The following is a 22,074-nucleotide window of genomic DNA, read 5'->3' as shown; positions in this document are numbered from 1 at the left end:
ATCCCCTTTTGTGACTGTCTGACAAGCAGAGTCATTGGGGAAAGCCAGATTCACTTTACAGCCCTGTGACTAATGTAACAACTGAAGTGATTCACTTAACAACTGAGGCAAGAAAGGTCGTCAAATGAGGCGAAACTCACTTAACTAATTTCTCACTTCCCAACAGAAGGTTTGGGCTCCTTTGTGGTCATAATTCGAGGACTCTGGTGCTCTGGAAAATAAGTTGACCCCCTCTTCTTTGTGGCAGCCCTTCAGATACTAGAACGCTGCTATCATGTCACCCCAGGCCTTGGATCATCTTAGTTGCTCTTCCCTGAATTTTTTTCCAAGGTCTCAACTGTCAAGCCCTCCCGGGCTTGACACATGCAAGAGAGGGGGAACTGACCTAATGGAGGGAGAAGCAAAGGCTGTGCGGCGATGCGGCGTTTCAGATCGAGCCTACGAGCCGCGGAGTCTCCGACGTATATACGGAAGCTGCTCGGTGGGTCTGGAAGCAGGAGATGCCATACGCAGAGGGACTGTCATGCCTGCGCAGAGCTACCTCAAACCGCCGGACAGCTGATCAGCGGTGAAATAGCAACCAGCTGATGGGCGGTGACCCCAGCATTGCCTTGTTAGCGCAAGGCGTGCAAAGAAGTATTAAATTCAAAAGCTGTGCTCGATGATAGTTGCCAAACGTTGATTGGAAGCCAGGAGGGTGGGGGTGTTGGGTGTGGAAGGGGGTTGTGATCGAATACGGGTGTGGTGAAGGTAAGGGTTAACGAGCACGGGTGTGGTAGAGGTGTGGTCCATAACTGCATAGGGTAGAGTAATAACATCAGTATGTTTAAGTCACGCTGGGAGGCAGTTGCTCCCAGCGCAAACTTTGTATAGCACAGAGCTGGTTTGATGCCGGTCTGTGTTAAAGTCATCGCTTTTCCTCCAAGTCAGTGGTTCTCAACCTTTTTAATGCCGCGACCCCCCAACTAGTCGTAAGTCGAGGACTACTCAACCGGTCGTAAGTCGAGGACTACTCAACTGGTACAGCACCGTTTGCAGAATGGGACTTTGGGCGGGCTCAGCAGGGCAGAGACAGCCTGGACAATTCCTATTGGCTTTCAAAAGCCAATAGAATAAAAGGGAGTAGCACAGCTAAGGAAAAGGGGGTAAAAAAATGGCAGACTGTGTTGTTTGGCGACCCCCGTGAAATGGTCGTTCGACCCCAAATGGGGTCCCGACCCACAGGTTGAGAACCACTGCTCCAAGTAAACCGGAGCTGTTTTCACCCAGAAGACTTCGTCTGTGCTTTATTCGTGTGGAGTCCGATAGGGAAGCTTTTATCAACATCTTTTTTGTAGCATGGTGACCAAAATTGGTTGCAGTATTCCCTCTCGGGTACCATTTTCTCCCAGGAACACAGAAGTTGCAAGAGTTGTGCATTTCTGCTCTGCTAAGTAGCCCAAGTAGCACTCGACGTGCTAATGAGCTTGCAAAAGATCTATTCAGCAAAAGAATTAGCTTTGAACTCAGAAAGTCATCCCCCCACCCCCACCCCCCGGGCCTTTTGATTCCACATCACATTTTCATTTTAGGAAGATGCCCCTGAGACGGGCTGGGGAGATGGAAAAAGGAACGGTTTTGGCTCCAGACTCAAGTTTCCTGCATTCCGAAGCAAGAAAGGGAGTTGGCTGCGGGGACAGGAGTCCTGTCAGCAAATTGGTGGACCAGAAGTTGGAATTGAGCATCTGTCCCAGAGACTGGCAGGCAGCCTGGAGCCAACGGGGAAAGCCAGGAGAAGGAGGAAGGAAAGACAAACTGCAAACATTTTTAGCAGGAGCTAAAGTCTTCTTTGCGCTTGCAGTAGCCTCACTGTTAGATCCATCTGTTCTCATAAGGAATTTAGCCACTGCTACTGGGATGTTTCATCCAAGCACTAACCATCTCCCATTCTTCTTAACTTTGTGCAATCAGTAACATTGGGTTACACTCCACGGAGTTGATCTGTTTAAGGCTGATTACTCTAGATCAGGGCTTTTCAACCAGTGGTACGGCTACCACCTGTGGTACATTGGCACCTGGCAAGTGGTACGCGTCCATCCTAAAAAAGTGGCAGCGGGGGAGGGGAATGAGCTGAACCGGTGGCAGCACCGCACAAGCCTGAGTGAGAGACAGCTGGAGCCGCAGGGCTGTCAGGGCTCAGCGGAAGCGCCAGGATGAGCGCCAGGCTCCAGCTGGAGCTCTGCATCGATCCTGGTGCTTCTGCTGAGTCCTGAAGAAGCACCAATCAGCTGGAATGTTGCAGCATCTCCAGGGTCTTGTGATTTACATTCAGATGCTTGGCAACTGATTCATATTTATGACGGTCACAGTGTCCCAGGGTCATGTGAAGTGACCAAAACCTGCCGCAACCACCCAGCAGATGGGGGGGGGAATAAAAACCAAACACCCCCTACCCCACCCCTGCTGCCAATCCTCAACAGAAATGCTCACAACAATGAAAACCTCGGACAGGACGAAGAGCGCGGCCGGGTGGGCAGGCAGGTGTCTTGCTCGGCTGTGGCTTGGGGGGCACTTTTTTCAGTGCCCTTATAACTTCGAACAGTCACTAAGCGAACTGTTGTAAGTCGAGGACTACCTGTACTTTATCACTTTTTTCCCTTTTTTTTTTGGTCATCAAGTTTTTGACACCTTGCTAGGCGACTGGTGGTACTCGAATATTGCCATATCCTAAAAATGGTACAGTGGGTGAAAAGGTTGAAAAGCTCTGCTCTAGATGAGTTGGTCTTCTAGTCCAACCCCCTGTTCGAGCAGGAGACCCTGTATCATTTCAGACAAGTGGCTGTCCAGTCTCTTCTTGAAAACCTTTAGTAATGGAGGAGAGAAGGAGGGAGGGAGGGACAGAAGAAAGAAAGAAAGAAAGAAAGAAAGAAAGAAAGAAAGAAAGAAAGAAAGAAAGAAAGAAAGAAAGAAAGAAAGAAAGAAAGAAAGACTTGCAGAATAACAGTTGGAAGGGACTTTGGAGGTCCTCTAGTCCTGCTTGAGCAGGATGGAAACTAATCAAGGAGAGAAGCAACCTCGAATTAAGGAGGAATTTCCTAACAGTGGGAACAATTAACCAGTGGAACAACCTGCCTCCAGAAGTTGTGGATGCTCCATCACTGGAGGCTTTTAAGAAGAGATTGGACAGCCACTTGTCTGAAACGGTATGGAGTTTCCTACTTGAGCTGGGGGTTGAACTAGAAGACCTTCAGGGTCCCTTCCAACTCTGTTATTCTGTTTTGTGTTCTTATGGCTTTTCCAGATTCAGTTGACAAATCTGAACACTAGGTGGGCAACCCACGAAACTGGCATATCACCCTTGACAAAACTCTGAGACTCCTGTTGTTTTTTTTTTCCTGAACTTGGAACATTTTGTACAATCCTACCACCAAACAAGAAAAGAATAAAGGCTGTCTGCAATATGGAATGGATTGTTTTTAAATGCACTGATGCAAATTGGGTAATTGCTACCTTGCCTTTCAAATAATTAAAACAGAAGGTAGTGCCCCCTAGTGGGGAATAAGGTATTCCATCTGGCTGGCTTGTGGTCCAGATGCTCAGCTTGAACTGGCAACTTAGCTCTTTATTGTCTGTGTTTGAAGTTCCTTCTCTCTGAATCACATGTGGATTAAATACAGCTGAGCAAGCGTTATTCTTGGCATTTGGGGATGTTGTGGTACTCACAAAATGGTTGCCACGAGTGGTGGAAATGACCAATTCACGTAAAGGCTGCCATATTGAGCAAAAAGGCAATAAAAACATCAAATAACAAAAAAAGGCCATCAGGCAAGGCTGCTTGGCCTCAGCTTCTTCAGCTCCCAATAATGTTCCCAGATGATGCTTTCATTCTGTACTGGGGGAACATTTCCCAAGCAAACTTTGGATAGTAGTTCTCTTGTCATTTTTATCTTGTAGGAAAGTCTTTGGGGCAACGGAGAATTCTTGAAAATAAAGATGAAGCATAGACGGGGAGGGTGGGAGTGCGCTGCAATAATCCCAACTAGCAGTAAGTAGCGAGAAAGAGGGACAGGGCTGTGTCTCTTGACTGCCCTCTACTGGCCATCCATAGGTTGCAGCCCAGGTGTGGGAGCCATACCAGTCTCCCATTACTTTTGCAATAAATCCAATTCCAAGAATCAGAAAATGCGAAGATGACGATGGCTAATAATAATGGCCATCAGATAGAGCCAGGGGTCTATTTCTCTCTGCTACCTTTGCCAATCCATCCAATGTATAGAGGAAAAGCTTTCTGACCAAGGCCTGCCCTTGGTGATGCAAGATAAGGGTTCTCTTTCTAACCAGCAAGGCTCCCCAATCATTCCTCTTCCAAACTTTGCAATTAGCTCTGAAAGTAGATCCTTGCGTCCCTCTCTCTGTTCTTAAAAGTGAGAGAATAAAAAGGGCGATATGTCTTTTGGGTACCAGTTCCAGCGAAAGAAAGAAAGAAAGAAAGAAAGAAAGAAAGAAAGAAAGAAAGAAAGAAAGAAAGAAAGAAAGAAAGAAAGAAAGAAAGAAAGAAAGAAAGGAAGGAAGGAAGGAAGGAAGGAAGGAAGGAGAAACAGAGAGAAAGAGAAAGAGACAGAGAGAGCATGACAGAGAAATAGAAAGAGACAGAAAAAGAGCAAGAAAGATAGAGAAATAAAGAAAGTGAGAAAGAGAGACAGAGTAAGAAAGAGACAGAGAAACAAAGAGACATAGAGAAAGAGAAAGAAAGAAAGAGAGAAATAAAGAGAGAGACAGAGAAACAGAAAGAGAAAGAGACAGAGAGAGCAAGAAAGACTGAGAAATAAAGTAAGACAGAGAGAGAAAGAAAGGGAGAAAGAGAGAGAGAGAGAGAGAAAGAAAGAAAGAAAGAAAGAAAGAAAGAAAGAAAGAAAGAAAAGAAACAGAGAGAAAGAGAAAGAGACAGAGAGCACGACAGAGAAATAGAAAGAGCAAGAAAGACAGAGAAATAAAGAAAGTGAGAAAGAGAGAAAGAGTAAGAAAGAGACAGAGAAACAAAGATATAGAGAAAGAGAAATAAAGAGAGAGACACAGAGAAACAGAGACAGAGAGAGCAAGAAAGATTGAGAAATAAAGTAAGACAGAGAGAGAAAGGGAGAAAGAGAGAGAGAGAGAAGAAACAGAGAGAAAGAGAAAGAGACAGAGAGAGCACGACAGAGAAATAGAAAAAGAGACAGAAAAAGAGCAAGAAAGACAGAGAAATAAAGAAAGAGAGAAAGAGTAAGAAAGAGACAAAGAAACAAAGAGATATAGAGAAAGAGAAAGAAAGATAAAGAGAGAGACACAGAGAAACAGAAAGAGACAGAGACAGAGAGAGCAAGAAAGACTGAGAAATAAAGTAAGACAGAGAGAGAAAGGGAGAAAGAGAGAAAGAGAGAAAGAAAGAAGAAACAGAGAGAAAGAGAAAGAGACAGAGAGCACGACAGAGAAATAGAAACAAAAGAGCAAGAAAGACAGAGAAATAAAGAAAGTGAGAAAGAGAGAAAGAGTAAGAAAGAGACAGAGAAACAAAGAGATATAGAGAAAGAGAAAGAAAGAGAGAAATAGAGACACAGAGAAACAGAAAGAGACAGAGAGAGCAAGAAAGACTGAGAAATAAAGTAAGACAGAAAGAGAGAGAGAGAGAGAGAGAGAAAGAAAGAAAGAAAGAAAGAAAGAAAGAAAGAAAGAAAGAAAGAAAGAAAGAAAGAAAGAAAGAAAGAAAGAAAGAAAGACAACAATTACCTAGGGCTGATGGATTTGCTTTGCCGACACTGAAAGTGCTTTGAAAAGCCACTTAGAAGCTTAAATCCCGGCATTAGCGCGAGGCTTTCATTAGCTCACTTTGCAATCCCCGCCCAGCTTAAGACTGTGAAAACGGTCGGGCTCCCCTTCCCCGCTTTACAAAAGGGTCAGCCCTAAGCTTTTAAGCCTGCTCTCCAAACAATCTGAATGCCTCCCTCGCCCGCTTCCCCTCGGAGCAGCTTCCTACTCCGGGTGGCTGACGAGGCTGCTGGTGTTAGAGACTTTGTGGAGTAAAACAGCCGCTTCCCATTTGCTCAGCAAGAAGCTGTCACGCTTAGCTTTGGTCTCTGCCTTTCGTTCTTGCCACCCCCCCCCCCCATCAAAGCTGCAGGATGAGCCCTCTCTGGATTGCCACAACTGTGCAGCATTTGCAAGGGAGAGGACCAGATTCCCCACTTCTCTCAACCCTGAAATCCTAACTGTCACACTGGTATTTCATTTGTAGTTTTTTTTTAAAGGCAGTTTCAGAAGATCCTTTGTAAATTAGTTGGACTGTTAATTCTCTACACTAAAAAATGCAGAATACAAACGCGGCTCGTGATAACTAGAGTCAGAAATAGTCCCAGTGCTTAATGTGCTTTCTGGGGCTTCAGCTGAGTGTGTTGTGTGAATCCTGTCATTATGGCTACAACCTGGGCTTTATGCCTTAGTACTTTGGGACAATGCAAGAACCAAAGCGTGTGAGACTCTCCTTCACGCTGTATAATGCATTATTTCTCTTCTTTGCTTGTGTAATTTGGAACAACATCAGAGACTGTGAAAATGGTCTGCAACTTCTCAAAACTCTTTGGAATGCCTTCCGCATTTCACATTTAGTAGAATTGCAAAAGGGAGCAATGGCTCAGCGGCTAAAGACACGGAGCTTGTCGACTGGAGAGCTGGCAGCCCATTTGAGATCCGAGCTCTGCACAACGGGGTGAGCTCCCGTTCCTTGCTCCCGCTCCTGCCCGCCTTGCACTTCGAAAGCATGCAAATGCGAATAAATAGGTACCACTTAAGTTGGAAGGTAACAGCGTTACGTACACCTTTGGTGTAGAGCAGGGGTAGGCAACCTTGGCTCTTTTATGACTCATGGACTTTCTGACTCCCAGAATTTCTGAGCCAGGTTGTATGGCCTAACATATGGCATGAACCCAGGCAAGTGAGGCTTATTCAATAAAGTGTAGTTCACACAACCCAGGGCTTAATATACCAACTGAGCCTAGCCAGAGTATTTGGCTTGGAGGACCGTGCCAGCTAGGATATTCTGGGAGCTGAAACTCACACATCATCAAATTATCAAGACTGAGAAGACAGTTGCCCTCTTGATTTTTCTGACTCACCCAAGTCATCCTAAACTGGTGACTTGGAATATGTCCAGTGTCCGCAGTTTCAATTCTCAAAATTAAACACCCCTTCCCCAGTGACTCATGAGGTTGCCAAGATGCACAAAGATTTCGGCGTCCTTAAGTGAGATCAGATGAGTTCTCATGTGAAAATGCGCAGGGTTTCAAGCAATGAGTCCAAGTCTCTCCACGAAACTGCGATATTCTGAGCAATCCGTCATGTTTTGATGGGGAAGAACGTGGCAGTTCCTGGTGCGTGACATGTTAACGACCCCGGTGCTACACCCATATGCGTGTAAAGTTCTCCAAAACCCTAAAGCTATTGGGCACGCCTGTTTGTTCAGAAAGCGTTGTAAATACACACTGGTTGTTTGCAAATGAAATGAATAAACACTTTCTTTTAATCTCACACATGCTATTCTTTTCCAAAGGTTTAATGATGACGGGGTGGGGAGGTAATTAAAATACGGTATGGGACAAGAGAAAGAAAAAAGAACCAAACCTTGGCAGAGGCCAGGCGAAGTGGGCATAAATCATTTAATGATTACCAACCAGAAAATGCTTTTCTGAGCCACTTTTCTGCATAAAGAGGGATTATTCATATGCCAGCTTAAGCTATTATTATTATTATTATTATTATTATTATTATTATTATTATTATTATTATTATTATTATTATGGATCATCGCACAGTCAGCCAGATGTTCAGACTGGATTTGGCATTTTGTCTACCTATCGAATCCTTACTCAGGACCTGGGATAGGCAGATGTGGATGTTTGATGGTATTACAGATATCGTCGCAGGATGGAAGCAGTTCCTAGTAAGGCTGCCTTTTGCAATTGACTAATAGCGAATTATTATTATTATTATTATTATTATTATTAGCTGAAGAAGTAGTACATAGCATGAAGAAGAATAAACTTGTCTAGTTTAATGAAGAGAAGGACTAAGGGTGACATGATAGCAGTCTTCCAATATCTCAGCGGTTGCCACAAAGAAGAGGGAGTCAACCTATTCTCCAAAAGCACCAGAAGGGAAGACATGAAGCAATGGATGGAAACTAATCAAGGAGAGAAGCAACTTGGAATTAAGGAGAAATTTCCTGCCTGTGAGAACAATTAATCAGTGGAACAACTTGCCTCCAGAAATTGGGAATGCTCCAACACTGAAAGTTTTTAAGAAGAGACTGGACAATCATTTGTCTGAAAGGTATAGGGTTTCCTGTTTGAGCAGGGGGTTGGACTAGAAGACTTCAAAGGCCCCTTCCAACTCTATTGTTGTTGCTGTTGTTGTTATTCAAACCACTGAATAAATCTGGAGACTGTTGCTGATGCTCTGACAGCTGCATGATTTGAGTTGAGGGATATGCTTAAATCCCAATTATCTCCTGTATCAAAGTTTAACCAACTCAGAAAAATGCAAAAGAAGATAGGAAGGAAGGACAGCTAACCAGGAAATGGCCAAGCAAGCCAAGATTATTTTTCCAGCCCATAAGACAGACTCTGTGAATTACGATTAAAACACACCAGGGCTCAGTAAGAATGAAAACAGCATATCATTTACTAAATACAGAAGAAAATAAACGAAATAAAAATGGAGAATGAACAAAACTGACTCTTATCCTACCCTCTTACGTAACTTTTCGGAGTGCCTTCCCGTAAAGACCGGGGTGGGAATGGAGGTTCCGCCCAGCATGCAGAAAATTAATATAAAATTAAAACCATCCATGTGAGAGCAGGTAGTCCTTGACTTATGACCACCACTGAGCCCAAAATGTCGGTTGTTATGGTGAGACATTTGTTAAGTGAGTTTGGCCCCATTTTACGACCTTTCTTGCCACAGTTGTTAAGCAAATCACTGCAGTCGATAAGTTAGTAACACGGTTGTTAAGTGAATCTTGGCTTCCCCATGGACTTTGCTGGTCAGAAGGTCGCAAAAGGAGATCACGTGACCTTGGGAACAGGGCAACCGTCGTAAGTATGAACCAGCTGCCAAGCATCTGAATTTTGATCACATGGTCGTGGGGATGCTGCAACGGTCGTAACGGTGAAAAAACAACCGTAAGTGGCTTTTTCCAGTGCAGTTGTAACTGTGAACGGTCACTAAATGAATTGTTGTAAGTCAAAGATTACCTGCATATATTAATCACACGATTCTTCCGTGAGAGAAGATCGGCCCATACTTCTCTATCTGAGTGGGCAAGCAATGGACCGAGGCCTGTTGACCTGAACATGGGAATGTTAGGAATAAAATTTTAGAATAAAAAGTAAAGTGACACGTACTCTGTAAAATTTCTACACGCAGACAGAAAGATTTCTACCCAAAATTTCTACACGTAGACTGCAAGATTTCTACACAATTTCTACATGTACACATACCTTGGAAGAGTTCTGCACGTAGGCTATAAGATTTCCACACTGAGCTATAGGATTTCATGATAAAGTACATATTAGGGAATAGGTGAAGCAAAATAGTAAGGGGCAGGGATAATGTATTTTGTTTAGGCGATCCTGATAAGATTGTAACCTCAGAGGAGGGGCCAAGGCGTAGGGATAGAATGCATATAATGTGTGTTTTTGCTGTGACCAGCTGTGGCTCAAATATTTATTTGGAGTCCACCACGCTTTGCAAACCATTGTAGCCAATAAATCTCTGTCTAATTTCAACTTGCTGTTTGGTGTTATTCAGTGGGCTAGAATTTCTACCAACAGGAATAAAGTCAGAAGTGAAGGAACTTTGGTCCGCTCTCAGAAAACATGAAATGAATTAGCCTCCAAGTTGCTAACAAAGGTGTCTTCCTTCAATGCGCCGAGACTTGTTTTGAAACTGCACTTTGTCTCTTCGCTGAACTAACTGTGTCAAGAAATCATTAAGAGAGATGGTTATTGCTTGTTTACCTGTTGCGACATCACCCCTTTTCCATTGCAGCCAGACTCATCAGTCTAGCCATGCCCGGACAGGTGGGATTTGCAAAAACTCTCGTGTGCTTGTCTGCATTTAGCATGTTGCACAGCTGCAGGAGTAGCTGCAACTCCTGTTTTCCAAACTTAAGGTTTAGCCTAGGCCTAGGGCAGGGGTAGGCAACCTTGGCTCTTTTATGACTCGTGGACTTCAACTCCCAGAATTCCCGAGCCAGCCATGCTGAGGGGAAAGGGAGAGGTTTCCAAGCTGAGCCACGCTGGCTCAGGAATTCTGGGAGTTGAAGTCCACGAGTCATGAGGGGGCCATAGTTCCCCCATGCTGGCTGAGGAATTCTGGGAGTTGAAGTCCTCAAGTCATGAAGGGGCCATAGTTCCCCCATGTTGGCTTGGTAATTCTGGGAGTTGAAGTCCACGAGTCATGAAGGGGCCATAGTTCCCCCATGCTGGCTGAGGAATTCTGGGAGTTGAAGTCCTCAAGTCATGAAGGGGCCATAGTTTCCCCATGTTGGCTCGGGAATTCTGGGAGTTGAAGTCCACGAGTCATAAAAGAGCCAAGGTTGCCTACCCCTAGCCTAGGGCAATGTAACACAAACATTTTAAGTGTTTAGATTACTGGCATCAAGAGCGTATATGTTTGCAGCAAAAAAAAGAGACAACGTGACAGTCACAACAGCACCACTGGATTGCACATAAAAAAGGGGAGGCTTCAGATGAGGTTTTTTGCAGCTGCAATCTTGCCCTTGCTTTAGGCCTCTCTGCAAATGCCGCTGGTTTGAATTAATGGTATCCTTAAGTCCTGGACAGTCATAAACGTATTTGTGCCAGCACGTAAAGCTGTTCTGCTTCTTATTTCATTCATTTACTTATTCAATTTGCCTCCCGCCCTCTTATTGAACCGAACAGTCTTTTTTCGGCCCTGAACTCAAGGGTTAAAAGGGTTTAACAATCTGGAGAATTACTCATGGCTTTCAAACTGAAGGGTTCTTTTGTTATTAACAAAGGGCCCAAGTTGCAGAAAAAAGGTAGGGCCAAGAAAAGCATCAAAAACACTCCAGGGAAAGATACTATCCTTTGCCTTTTGTTGAGTTTCATAATATATTTACAAAGCAAAAGAACATGCCAAATGCCGATCTCGGAGGCCATAGACGAAATGTTCAAGCTGGATCCACAGACCTGCCTGAAGGATTAAGACTGCACGGGAAAGTACAAAGAGACTTGGATCGTGCAGAAGGACTCGGTGGCTCAAAATACTTTTTTCTTAAAGAAAAAAGGAAAAAAAAACCATTTAAATCGAACAATTCCACAGGTGCAGGGGGTGGGGTCAACCTGCTGGCAATTAAAAGCTTTTGGCACAATCTGGAGTTTCGTGGCTTAGTCAACTATTTCAGAAATGTTGACACTACTTTAAAAGATTCCAAGGAGCAAGAAAGCTCAACTTTTAAAATTCTTCCCCCACCCCCCCCAAGCGCAGACCCACGCCCAGATTTAAATATCCCCATCGCCTGCAATCATAGGCAATCTTAAATACACCCGAACCAAGATACGCGCTCCTCTTTCTCCGCCAAAAGGTAAATGAGAGGGGGAAAAACCAGACATGCGTTTAACAAGCTTACGAACAAGAAAGGGAGGGGAGAGAAATATATCGTTAAAGCCAGTAGATTTAATTCCTACTTTTTACACAGATCAAGAGATTACGACGGGGCTGCAGTTACGGCTGAGAATCGAGCAGGTGTTTAACTCTTTTCTTGGAAACGTGGGAAGGTGAGCCATTTAATCTTCAGCACAGGTAGACTGAGGTAAACCTCGCCAGGACTTTCATTGGGTCTCAGCAGATGGCAGCACTTTGTTAAACTGGTTTAATTGTTAAACTGGTTTAATTCTGAAGTGGGACAGAATTTAGTCTGGGTTGGTCCTGGGGAACCACCAGGAAATTTCGGGCCTTAGAAAGATTAGAGCAGTATTTTTTAAACCTTGGTGTTATGGTTCTGACAGATGAAACTCTTCAAAGAACTTCAAGGCATTGTTTACCTTAAAGAATCTTTTATTCGAGTAGCACTACATAATCAAAGCCAAAAACTGAATTCCCCTCCCCTGGGCACCTAGTATTAAAGCACCATTCCTTCCTCCAATTAACAGTCATAGATCACATTCCCCAATTAGCTTGAAGCACGGGCTTCCTCTCCAGCTCGCCAATTCTTTATCAGCTCTGGGCTCAATAACCTTGATTCTCATGCTAAGTTTAGTGTTGTTATATCTAGCTGGACTCTCGTTCACATCCAACCCCCCTCCCAACATCATCTAACTGTAAAGCGAAAAGGAAAAGATGGCTACATTTCCATCTGTTGTCAATGCATGTTAGCAGCGTTGACACTTGGCAGCTTGAAGATATCCTAGAATTCCCCAGCCAGCAAAAACTATTTTTATAATGTTGCCAACATTATACATCAATGCATCTATGTTATCACTTGTTTAGCTTGACTGAAATGGTAAGTTTAAGATTAGATTCACACCTGTTATAAACATGTAAAAATACATGTTGTGTTCGTAAAGGGTAGGATTGCCTGTTAAGGCAATGAATGGGTGATGTGTTGAACCTAAATGACTCAGCTTCTTTTTTACCTTCTTCACATAAGGGATATCTGAGATGCATTTGAAGAAGGGAGGGGCCTTGATCACATGATCATGGGCTGCCATTTTGACTTTTTTGACTACCCCGCGGCATTGACATCCCTACTTGTTACGACAAAGTTTCAAAGCACATTTGGAATTTCAATGGAGAGAAGCAACCTAGAATTAAGACATTTCCTGACAGTGAGAACAATTGATCAGTGAAACAGCTGGCCTCCAGAAGTTGTGGGTGCTCCATCATTGGAGGCTTTCCAGCTGAACAGCCACTTGTCTGGAATGGTCTAGGGACTCCTGCTTGTGCAGGGGTTGGACTAGAAGACCTCCAAGGTCCCTTCTAGCTCTGTTATTCTGATAAGGACCCGGATTGAAAAGACCCAAAGTCAAATCCACGTGTAGCTTGGAAGGTGACTTTTTCTCAGCTTCCCCTAAGAATTGTCTGACTCTCTGATTGACACTTGTTTACTTAATTATGTAATATAGTTCCACCCTTACTGTTTACATAAATACTTCAAGGTGGTGAACATACCTAATATTTCTTCCTATTTTTCCCATAACAACAACCCTATGAGGTATGTTGGGCTGAGAGAGAGGGTTTGGCTGCAAATCACCCAGCTAGCTTTCATGCCTAAGGCAGGACTAGAACTCAGCAACCCAACTGACTTAATGAAACTTGATTTTCTTCAAAATAAACAGCTTGGCTACAAAAAAAAAGGGGGGGGGGTTAAAAAAAAGTAAAAGTTCCCCACCAAGAAGCTGCATGAGACGAATACAATAATAAACCAAAGGTTAAAAGCTAACAAATAATTAAAATAAGTTTTCCTGGGCAAGCACAGGGTAGTCCTGAAAAGTTTGTCTTATTGTAAAATGTTCAAAAATCTTAGAGAAATTAAAAGTCGTTTTAAAATCCTCACTTTTTGTTCCAGATAAGAAAAAAACGTACCATTAAGAAAAATCAGCTCCATTTTAGTCACATGACCAAAGTTGATTGATTAGGTGCCATCATCCAGCTGGCACTGACTCTTACTGACCATATAGTAGATCTTCTCAAGGCTTTGTTCTCAACCTGGTCCTTCAGGACTCTGAACACGTACATATCACCAGGCTACTGAGTCCATCCCCTCTTCTCTTCTACCTTTTCCAACTTTATACGGGGGCCCTTGACTTACGACCACAACGGAGCCCAAAATTTATATCGCTAAGTGAGAAATTTGTTAAGAGAGATGTGCCCTATTTTACGATTTTTCTTGCCATATTGGTTAAGTCACGGGTAGGCCACCTTGGCTCTTTTATGACTTGTGGACTTCAACTCCCAGCATGGCTCAGCTTGGAAACCTCTCCCTTTCCCCTCAGCGTGGCTGGCTTAGGAATTCTGGGAGTTGAAGTCCACGAGTCAAAAAAGAGCCTGCCCCTGCGTTAAGTGAATCGCTGCAGTTGTTAAGTTAGTAACAGGGTTGTTAAGTGAATCTGGCTTCCCCGTTGAATTTGTTTGGGAGAAGGTTGCCTGAGGGGACCACGTGACCCCCGAGTCAATTGCCAAGCATCCGGATGTAAATCACGTGACCAAGGGGATGCTGCAACGGTCGTGTGAAAAACGGTCGTCAGACACTTAGTGCCGTTGTAACTTTGAACGGTCACTAAAAGAACTGGTATAAGTCGAGAACTGCTTCTAATGATTGGCCGAGATACGACATTTTTTATTATTAGGCCGCTGCACTGTGGCTGGGCTCCTTCTAAGTCAGACCACTAGCGTGCATTTGTATTAAAAGAATATCTCACCCCCTGAATGAGTTCTCACTCTACTTCAGCCATATATTTAATCCTACATTTTCTCTATTCACAGTGCCATCCTATTCAGTACTAGAGGTACTATTCCAAGATTCTCCTGGCAGAGAATTTTAAAAACAAAAGGTAGATATTCGTATGCAGGGGCAAATCATCTTTAATCGGCACGCCTTTTTCCTATTATGTATATTGGTAAGAATAGAACAGTGAATTTATATTTACAGTACAAAGAAAAGGAAGGGAAAAGTGATTTGCAAGGTTAAGTTGTCAAATATTTTAAAGAGGAAGAAAGTGTCAATCTTGTTCACATAATTTTTATAATTCTGTCCTCCAGTTTTTGAGCACTAGAGGCTATATGGGGAAGCCACCCTATCTATACATAATTGTTCTTTCATCACAGCAATCTTGATTTCATGGATGATGCATTCCACAGCATTTTAAATCCCAGAATAAGAAAAAAAAATGCAATTATTGTCTCCACGTGCCCTATAATGCCAAACAAATACACTGGAATATTAATTTATGAAACAGCCTAGATCATTGCATGTGCTTAGATGCTGACATGTTTCTGTAACACAGAACTTTTCAATTTTAGCCTAGTTGTGGGGATCTGGCTGTTGTCTCACTCCAAAATGGAGCTTCCGCAGCATTATGATCTCAGAGCAGGAAATTATCCTTTTGCAAAATGTGATTTTACGCAGAGGCGTAAATTTGTGTATATTTACATTTAACTTAAAGGATCCAAAAGAGGGAAAACAACAAGTTGCAATCAGCTCAAATGTTTTGTTCTGATCTCCCAAGGCATTTGGGATCTGATGGGATCTCAGAGGATCACTGCTTTTGGGATCTGATGGGATCTCAGAATCACTGGCAGCAGGATTCGAACAGTGAAACAGTTCTGCAATTCTTCAAAACCCCCCCCCTTTTTTAAATTTTGTTTATACGTTTTGCTCAAACTTAAGAAGTAGCATAATTTCTTAGGGGACAGAAGCTTTTTTATCCCGCTGTTATGCCAGGGATAATGCATATCAATGGATTTAAATTAAGCAACCCAGTTCTTAACTCTAAATGCTTTTATTGATTTTTGGAAGCATTCATCATCACAAGGAGCTGGAGGCCTATCGTGATCCCAGGAGCGACAAAACAAAACCAAAATCCTCAAGAGACGCTCTCCAGACCAATACAAAACAAAACAAAAAAAAAGCCAAACAAACGAGAAGAGTTTTATTATTCTGTTTGCAATAGACTGAGGCCGTTGTGCCTGGCAAGTACTCATTACAGAGCACCATTTATTCATATGTACAGCCAGGTATATAAACCCCGACATCAAGAATTAGCTGGTTCACAAACCATTAATCAAATGAGTGGTAAAACAGCTAATTGGGGAAGAAACTGCAAAAGGCAATCAAGAAGCTGAAGATCGAAGGCAAACTTTCTCTTCCATGTAGTATTCATTCCTGCCCCCACATAAAAGCAGCCTTTTTTATTTAGCTAATGAACACAACAGTACAACGTCCCGCCTGCTTATTGCAAAGCCATCTCCACGGAACTGACTCTGAGACCATCCTTTACGAGGGCTGATCAAAAGGGGAAGTGTGAGATGTAAAAACCCCAAATTTTGATACTCACAATACGAAGACAAGTCTGGTTAACAAAACAAAGGTTTATTGGAGAAAAACAGAAACAGAATAAAAGAGAAAAGAGAAAGAATAGAAGAGAGGAGCTTTTGCAAACACGGCCCCCGGATCCTTCCCTATGGATTGGATTCCAGGAGCACACTGGCCTAGTTGCAACATCTGCATTTTATACCCCTACAATGCATGCCACATCTAAACAACTCTTTCATCTTTATAGATCAGTGGTTCTCAACCTTTTTATACCGGCGACCCCGGTCATAAGCACGCGGCGCACACGTGCGGCGTGGTGCGCATGCACAGCGGTGCCCCCATGCGCGGCACGCATGCGCGGCGGCGCCCCCATGCGCCGGCCGAGGGAAAAAATGGCGGAAAAAATGGCGGATCGCGTTGTTTGGCGGCCCCGTGAAATGGTCGTTCGACCCCAAATGGGGTCGCGACCCACAGGTTGAGAACTGCTGTTATAGATGTACTCTGAAGTCCATCTGCTGTTATCTTGTTTATTTGTAATTCTCACTTTGTTATCTTGTTTATTTGTAATTCTCACTTATTTGTAATTCTCACCTCTTCGATAGTAGGATTTCTACTCAAAGTGTAAGTTCCTGTGTCCGGAGGAATATTAGGCAGTAAACATTGAACAAACCTTCTCACACATTTGGCAGTGTATTGCTACATTTGTGTTACATCTGTGCTAAAGAGACAGTTTCATATATTGGCATTACACTTCTACAATTATTTTTCTGCAATTTTATAAAAGAATAACTTTTATTTCCTTCAGAAGGAACCCCCAAATAGGTTTAGACCCCAATTTTAAAACTCAACATGCTGCCTTCTGAGATTGTATTCGGGAGGAGTCAATTTTTTTTCCAGAAAATTACCCTGATTATTCACCCAAGAGAAGAAATGTAGAATAAAGGGTGGGGAAATGACAACTAGAAGACTGAAAGAGGATCAACCTGACTTCACTTTCAACATGGTGGGGTTGAACAGGAACTTTCTGCAGAAGAACAGAAGCGGCTCAGAGCAAAGACAACCGAAAGGCAAAACTTGAACCTCCATTAATCATTTTGGGAGGGTTTTTTTTTCAAGGGGGTTTTCATAGCCGGTCAGCTTTTGTTCACTTTTGCCTTTGTGAAACCTAGACCCCTCTTTGAAGTGACAAAAGCAGCCAGGCTGCCATAGACTTCAAAAGCAGGCAGCTTTCAGCCCTGGGAAGTCAGAATGTCTTTCGTACCTGATTTCTTAATAGAAACTCGAATAAAAGTATCACGAAAGCAGGAAAGAAAGCAGCCTGAATTGGGTCAGGGGCTTTCATCCATTGCAGAACAGAGCTCTCCGCTCCTCTTTCAGAGTCACCCCCCCCTCCAGGTTATCTAGCAAAGGTATCTTGTCTGAACGAGGCTGGAGCAAACAGGAAAGAAGAAACTTTGAACTCGTTGCTGCTGTAAGCCTTGGCCATTTAAAAATCAGAATAGCCAGCCCTTTTGATGGAAGAAAGGAATGGAAAGGACTAAGGAGGAGAAATATATGGAATAAGTATGCATGATCAAACCGCCCAGTTTGTAGCAGCGCTGGCTGCTGAATTTCAAAAGAGAAGCCAACGCATGAGTTACTTTGGGTCCGTTCAAAGCAAAACTTTTCAGAAGAAAAGAGCAACGGATGGGGTGGGGGAACCAGGGATGTAACCAGCCAAAGCAGAGGGGCAACCACGGTGGATAAAGGGATGGGGGGGTGGGGTGGTCCAGCCCAAACGGTTTGGGGCAGCGTTTATTCTCAGCAAAGCCAGGGTGGGGCAGGCAGGCAGGCAGGCAGGGGTGCAAAGTTTATTTATTTAGCATACAGCAGTGGCACTAAAGTTTATTTATTTATTTAGCATACAGCAGTGGCACTAAAGTTTATTTATTTATTTAGCGTACAGCAGTGGCACTAAAGTTTATTTATTTATTTAGCGTACAGCAGTGGCGCTAAAGTTTATTTATTTATTTAGCATACAGCAGTGGCGCTAAAGTTTATTTATTTATTTAGCATACAGCAGCGGCGCTAAAGTTTATTTATTTATTTAGCATACAGCAGCGGCACTAAAGTTTATTTATTTATTTAGCGTACAGCAGCGGCACTAAAGTTTATTTATTTATTTAGCGTACAGCAGCGGCACTAAAGTTTATTTATTTATTTAGCATACAGCAGTGGCACTAAAGTTTATTTATTTATTTAGCGTACAGCAGGGGCACTAAATCCATAAATAAAGCAGGTGGGGGTGGGGGGCAAAAAAAGTGCGGATTGGAGGAGGAACAGGACAGAGCCCGAACTGACAGCCTTGAGCCCTCTACGGGGGGGGGGGGCGCGGATGGATAATTGGACTTGGGGGGACCCGGCGGAGGGAACCTTCCTCCTGGGCTTGGCTCATGAGACCCCTTTTGCTCTCCACTTACTCTCTCCGCCCCCCCCCGTCCAATTTCATCCCGCTCCTCTATCCGAGGACAAGGCCGGCCGGGATGGGGTGTGGGGGGGTCTCTGCTCGGGGACGGGAAACTGATTTCCCAACCCTCGGAGCGGAAGAAGCTTCTGGGAGGAGAAGCGAAACGTCCTCAAGCGAACACCGAAGGAGAGTCCAGCCAGACGCCTCTTGGGAAAAAAAGCATCTTTCTCTTTTTTTTGGGGGGGGGAGGCCTTTTCCAACCAGCAGCAGAGCCGGAGACGGGGGGGGTCGTGGCTGGGGGGGTGCAGGGAGCCCACAGAGCCCCTCCTCGAAGCGGCTTCGGGACAGGTGGCGCGCCCGTCCCCCCCCCTCCGGCTTACCTGTACCAGAGCAGCCCCTTCTCGTAGCAACGGTCGAAGAAGTGCGGCTCTGCCCCGACGGCTCGCACGTCCGGGTGGACGCGCAGGAACTCGAGCAGCGCGCGGGTCCCGCCCTTCTTCACGCCGACGATGATGGCCTGCGGGAACTTCTTCTGGCCGGAGCCGCTGGACACCGGCAGAAGAGCCCCGGCCGGAGCCCCGGGGGGCGCCTCGTCCTGGGTCAAGGCGACGGCGACTTCCTCGCCTTCTTCTTCCTCCTCCTCCTCTTCCTCCTCCTCCGCTTCTTCCTCCTGCTGCCCCCCGGGCGGCTCGGGCGGGCGGCGGGGCCAGAGGGGCGCCCGCGGGGGCCAGCCGGGCCGGCGGAGGGGCTGGCAGGGGCCGGTCAGGCAGTAGAAGAAGTAGCTGCAGAGCAGCAGCAGCATCGCGGCCAGGGCCAGCGGGCCGCGCGGCACCAGCCCCCCCAGCGGCCCGCCGCGGCTACATCCCATGGGCGGAGGGCGAGCCCGGGCAGCGGCGAGTCCCGGCGGGGGCGGGAGCCGGCGACGGGGGCATCGCTCCCCGGGCCGCTCCCTGGGCAGCCGAGCCGGCCACGCGTCTCCCCGGGCCCCTCCGCGCTGCCCCGGCCGCCTTTCAGCGCCTTCTGCTGCCGTCTGACCCCCCCTCCCCTCCCCGCCCCTTCGGCGCCGCCCCCCCTCCGCCCACTCGCCCCCCTCCCGGCTGGAGGGCGGGGGCCCCGACCGGCTTCTGCGCCGGCCGGCCCGGCATTCACACGACGACGCGGGGCGGGGCGCGCCGAGGCGGGGCTGCCCACCGAAATGCACCTTCCCGGCCCGGCGGAGGTCCCGGGCCGGGCTGGCCATCTGGCGGGCGCCCCGCTTGCCCAGAGGGGGTCCCCAAGCCGCGGGCGCCCTTCCCTGGGAAGGCGGAGAGGGCCCCCCCCCCGCCCCGTCCCTCCGGCGCTGCTCCGGCGGGAGGAGGAGAAGTCGCGGACGGCAGCGCGGAGTGGAGCTGCCTGCCAAGGAGACGCGGGGCTGCCGGATTTCGCCTCCGCCCCTCCCCAGCCCCGCTGCAGCCTCCTTCGCTTTGGAGGGCCTCCCGGGCGTGCGAGGCTGTGGGGGGGGGTTCTCCTGGGGTGGGGTGGGGGGTTGCGAGTGATCCTGGTCCCTGGGGAGGAGGAGAAGCCGCGGACGGCAGCGCGGAGAGGAGCTGCCTGCCCAGGAGACTCGGGGCTGCCGGATTTCGCATCCCCGCCCCAGCCCCGCTGCAGCCTCCTTCGCTTTGGAGGGCCTCCCGGGCATGCGAGGCTGGGGGGGGGGGTTCTCCGGGGTGGAGTGGGAGGTTGCGAGCGATCCTCTGCAGACGGCGGGCCTGCGCTGCGCCCTTTTCTCACAGCGGGCTCGGTCCTCGACGGTCGCCTCCCTGCAGCCTCTCCCGGGAATGCAGGTGGGGGGGGGACTCTTCTCCCCGGTTCGGCACCGATCGGATATGAAAAATTGACTTGCCCTTCAATGACGTTGATCAATAAACGGGTCTTTTCTACAGGAAAGCTGGAAAACCGACCGTCTTGTTCGCACAACTTGCGAAGCTTGGGGGGGGGGGTCATTTAATCGAGCACGGCGGCGGAGTTCACACAATACGCACGAGCCAAGATGGGTCAGAGGTTGATTTAGTAAGGGAATCTATATGGCCGGCGTTGCATTGAGCTGCTTTGATAGAGCGCATGCATATTCTTTGTTGTGTACTTCGGTCGGCCGGTTATGCAACTGCTCTCTTTACCGCTTGGCAATTAATTTGTTTTTAAAAACTAATTTAACTCGCCTCCTACTCGTCTGGAGAACACTGATTCTTGAGCACGCTTCACAGTTAAGCAGACAAAAGGATGTGTGTGTATATACACATTTAAAGTCTAATTCTAAAGGTACTTACTGGATGAAAAATATATCCCACTGCCGTCAGTGAACACAAGTTACGTAATATTCATGGACACTCTTAACATTTAATGCTCAATACTTGCATCGGATATTAGGATGGAAAAATATGATGTACTTGCAAATGCCACTGTTACGATGCAATTGCTTAAAAAGCTATATGATTCTTGAGTAGTATAATGCAAAATTCAGGCCAATAATTGTTCCATTGCTTCGCGCTCACTAAAACTGCAACTGAAATATTGGCTCCATTGTGAGCCCCACATTTAAAAGGTGAGCTCAGACTTGTGACCCGTCCTGGTGGGGGGGGGGGAGGAAGAGGGGAGGGATAAAACCAATGAACCGAGCCAGGCAGGGTTTGGCACACCTGAGCCCAAGAAGGACTAGCAAGAAGGTTGTTGCTACTTAAAGTTGGAAGAAACAGGTAGAATGTACTTCTGGTTTGGAATAAATATGGCTGGATTCCTAGATCCTGCAATACAGGAACAACGACACTGAAAAAAGTGACTTAGGACCGTTTTTTCTCACAACTGTTGCAGCAACCCCGTGGTCACGTGATCAAAATTCAGATGCTTGGCAACTGGTTCATGTTTATGACGGTTGCCGTGTTCTGGGCTCATGTGATCTTTTACGACTTTCTGACAAGCCAAGTCAATGAAATCAGATCCACTTAACATCAGTGTCGCTAATTTAACTGCAGTGACTCACTTAACAGCTATGGCAAGAAAGGTTGTAAAAACGGGGCAAAATTCACTTAACAAATGTCTCACTTAACAACGGAAATGTTGGGTTCAATTGTCGTAGATTGAGGACTACCTGTAGTTGATTTCCATTATTAAGAGCTGCTTTGATATTTGCATAAAACACCATTTGAGGGAGTCAAGCTATTCTCCAAAGCGCCTGAAGGCAGGACAAGAAGCAACGGATGGAAACTAATCAAGGAGAGAAGCAACCTGGAACTAAGGAGAAACTTCCTGACAGTTAGAACAATTAACCAGTGGAACAACCTGCCTCCAGAAGTGGTGAATGCTCCAACACTGGACATTTTTAAGAAAAGACTGGTTAGCCATTTGTCCGAAATGGTGTAGGGTTTCCTGCCTGAGCAGGGGGTTGGACTCGATGACCTCCAAGGTCCCTTACAACTTTATTATTATTATTATTATTATTATTATTATTGTATCACCATGCCAAAAATAAACACAACATATGTGAGTAAATTTAAAATATATACAAACGTTTGAACAAGCCAAG

General features: G+C 45.8%; 1 protein-coding gene and 1 long non-coding RNA gene across 2 annotated transcripts in view; one reads left to right on the top strand and one right to left on the bottom strand.

Moving 5' to 3' along the window:
- HS3ST6 (heparan sulfate-glucosamine 3-sulfotransferase 6) overlaps positions 1–19,538 on the bottom strand; it is a 50,730-nt gene extending 31,192 nt beyond the window's left edge. Inside the window, exon 1 of the mRNA XM_039349764.1 lies at positions 18,896–19,538. Within this exon, the coding sequence (XP_039205698.1) occupies positions 18,896–19,383 (488 nt within the window). The 5' untranslated portion in view covers positions 19,384–19,538. The remainder of the gene's footprint in view (positions 1–18,895) is intronic.
- The window catches only part of LOC120310876, a 40,918-nt gene continuing 30,425 nt past the window's right edge, over positions 11,582–22,074 (top strand). Inside the window, exons 1-2 of the long non-coding RNA XR_005557481.1 lie at positions 11,582–11,620; positions 11,735–11,813. This is a non-coding gene — a long non-coding RNA (uncharacterized LOC120310876). The remainder of the gene's footprint in view (positions 11,621–11,734; positions 11,814–22,074) is intronic.

This window comes from Crotalus tigris, unplaced genomic scaffold, assembly GCF_016545835.1.
Source record: "Crotalus tigris isolate CLP2741 ecotype Arizona unplaced genomic scaffold, ASM1654583v1 scf7180000018301.7375997, whole genome shotgun sequence".
Classification (NCBI taxonomy): Eukaryota; Metazoa; Chordata; class Lepidosauria; order Squamata; family Viperidae; genus Crotalus; species Crotalus tigris.
Note: the sequence above shows the minus strand (reverse complement) of the source record. Positions and strands in the feature narration are given on the sequence as shown.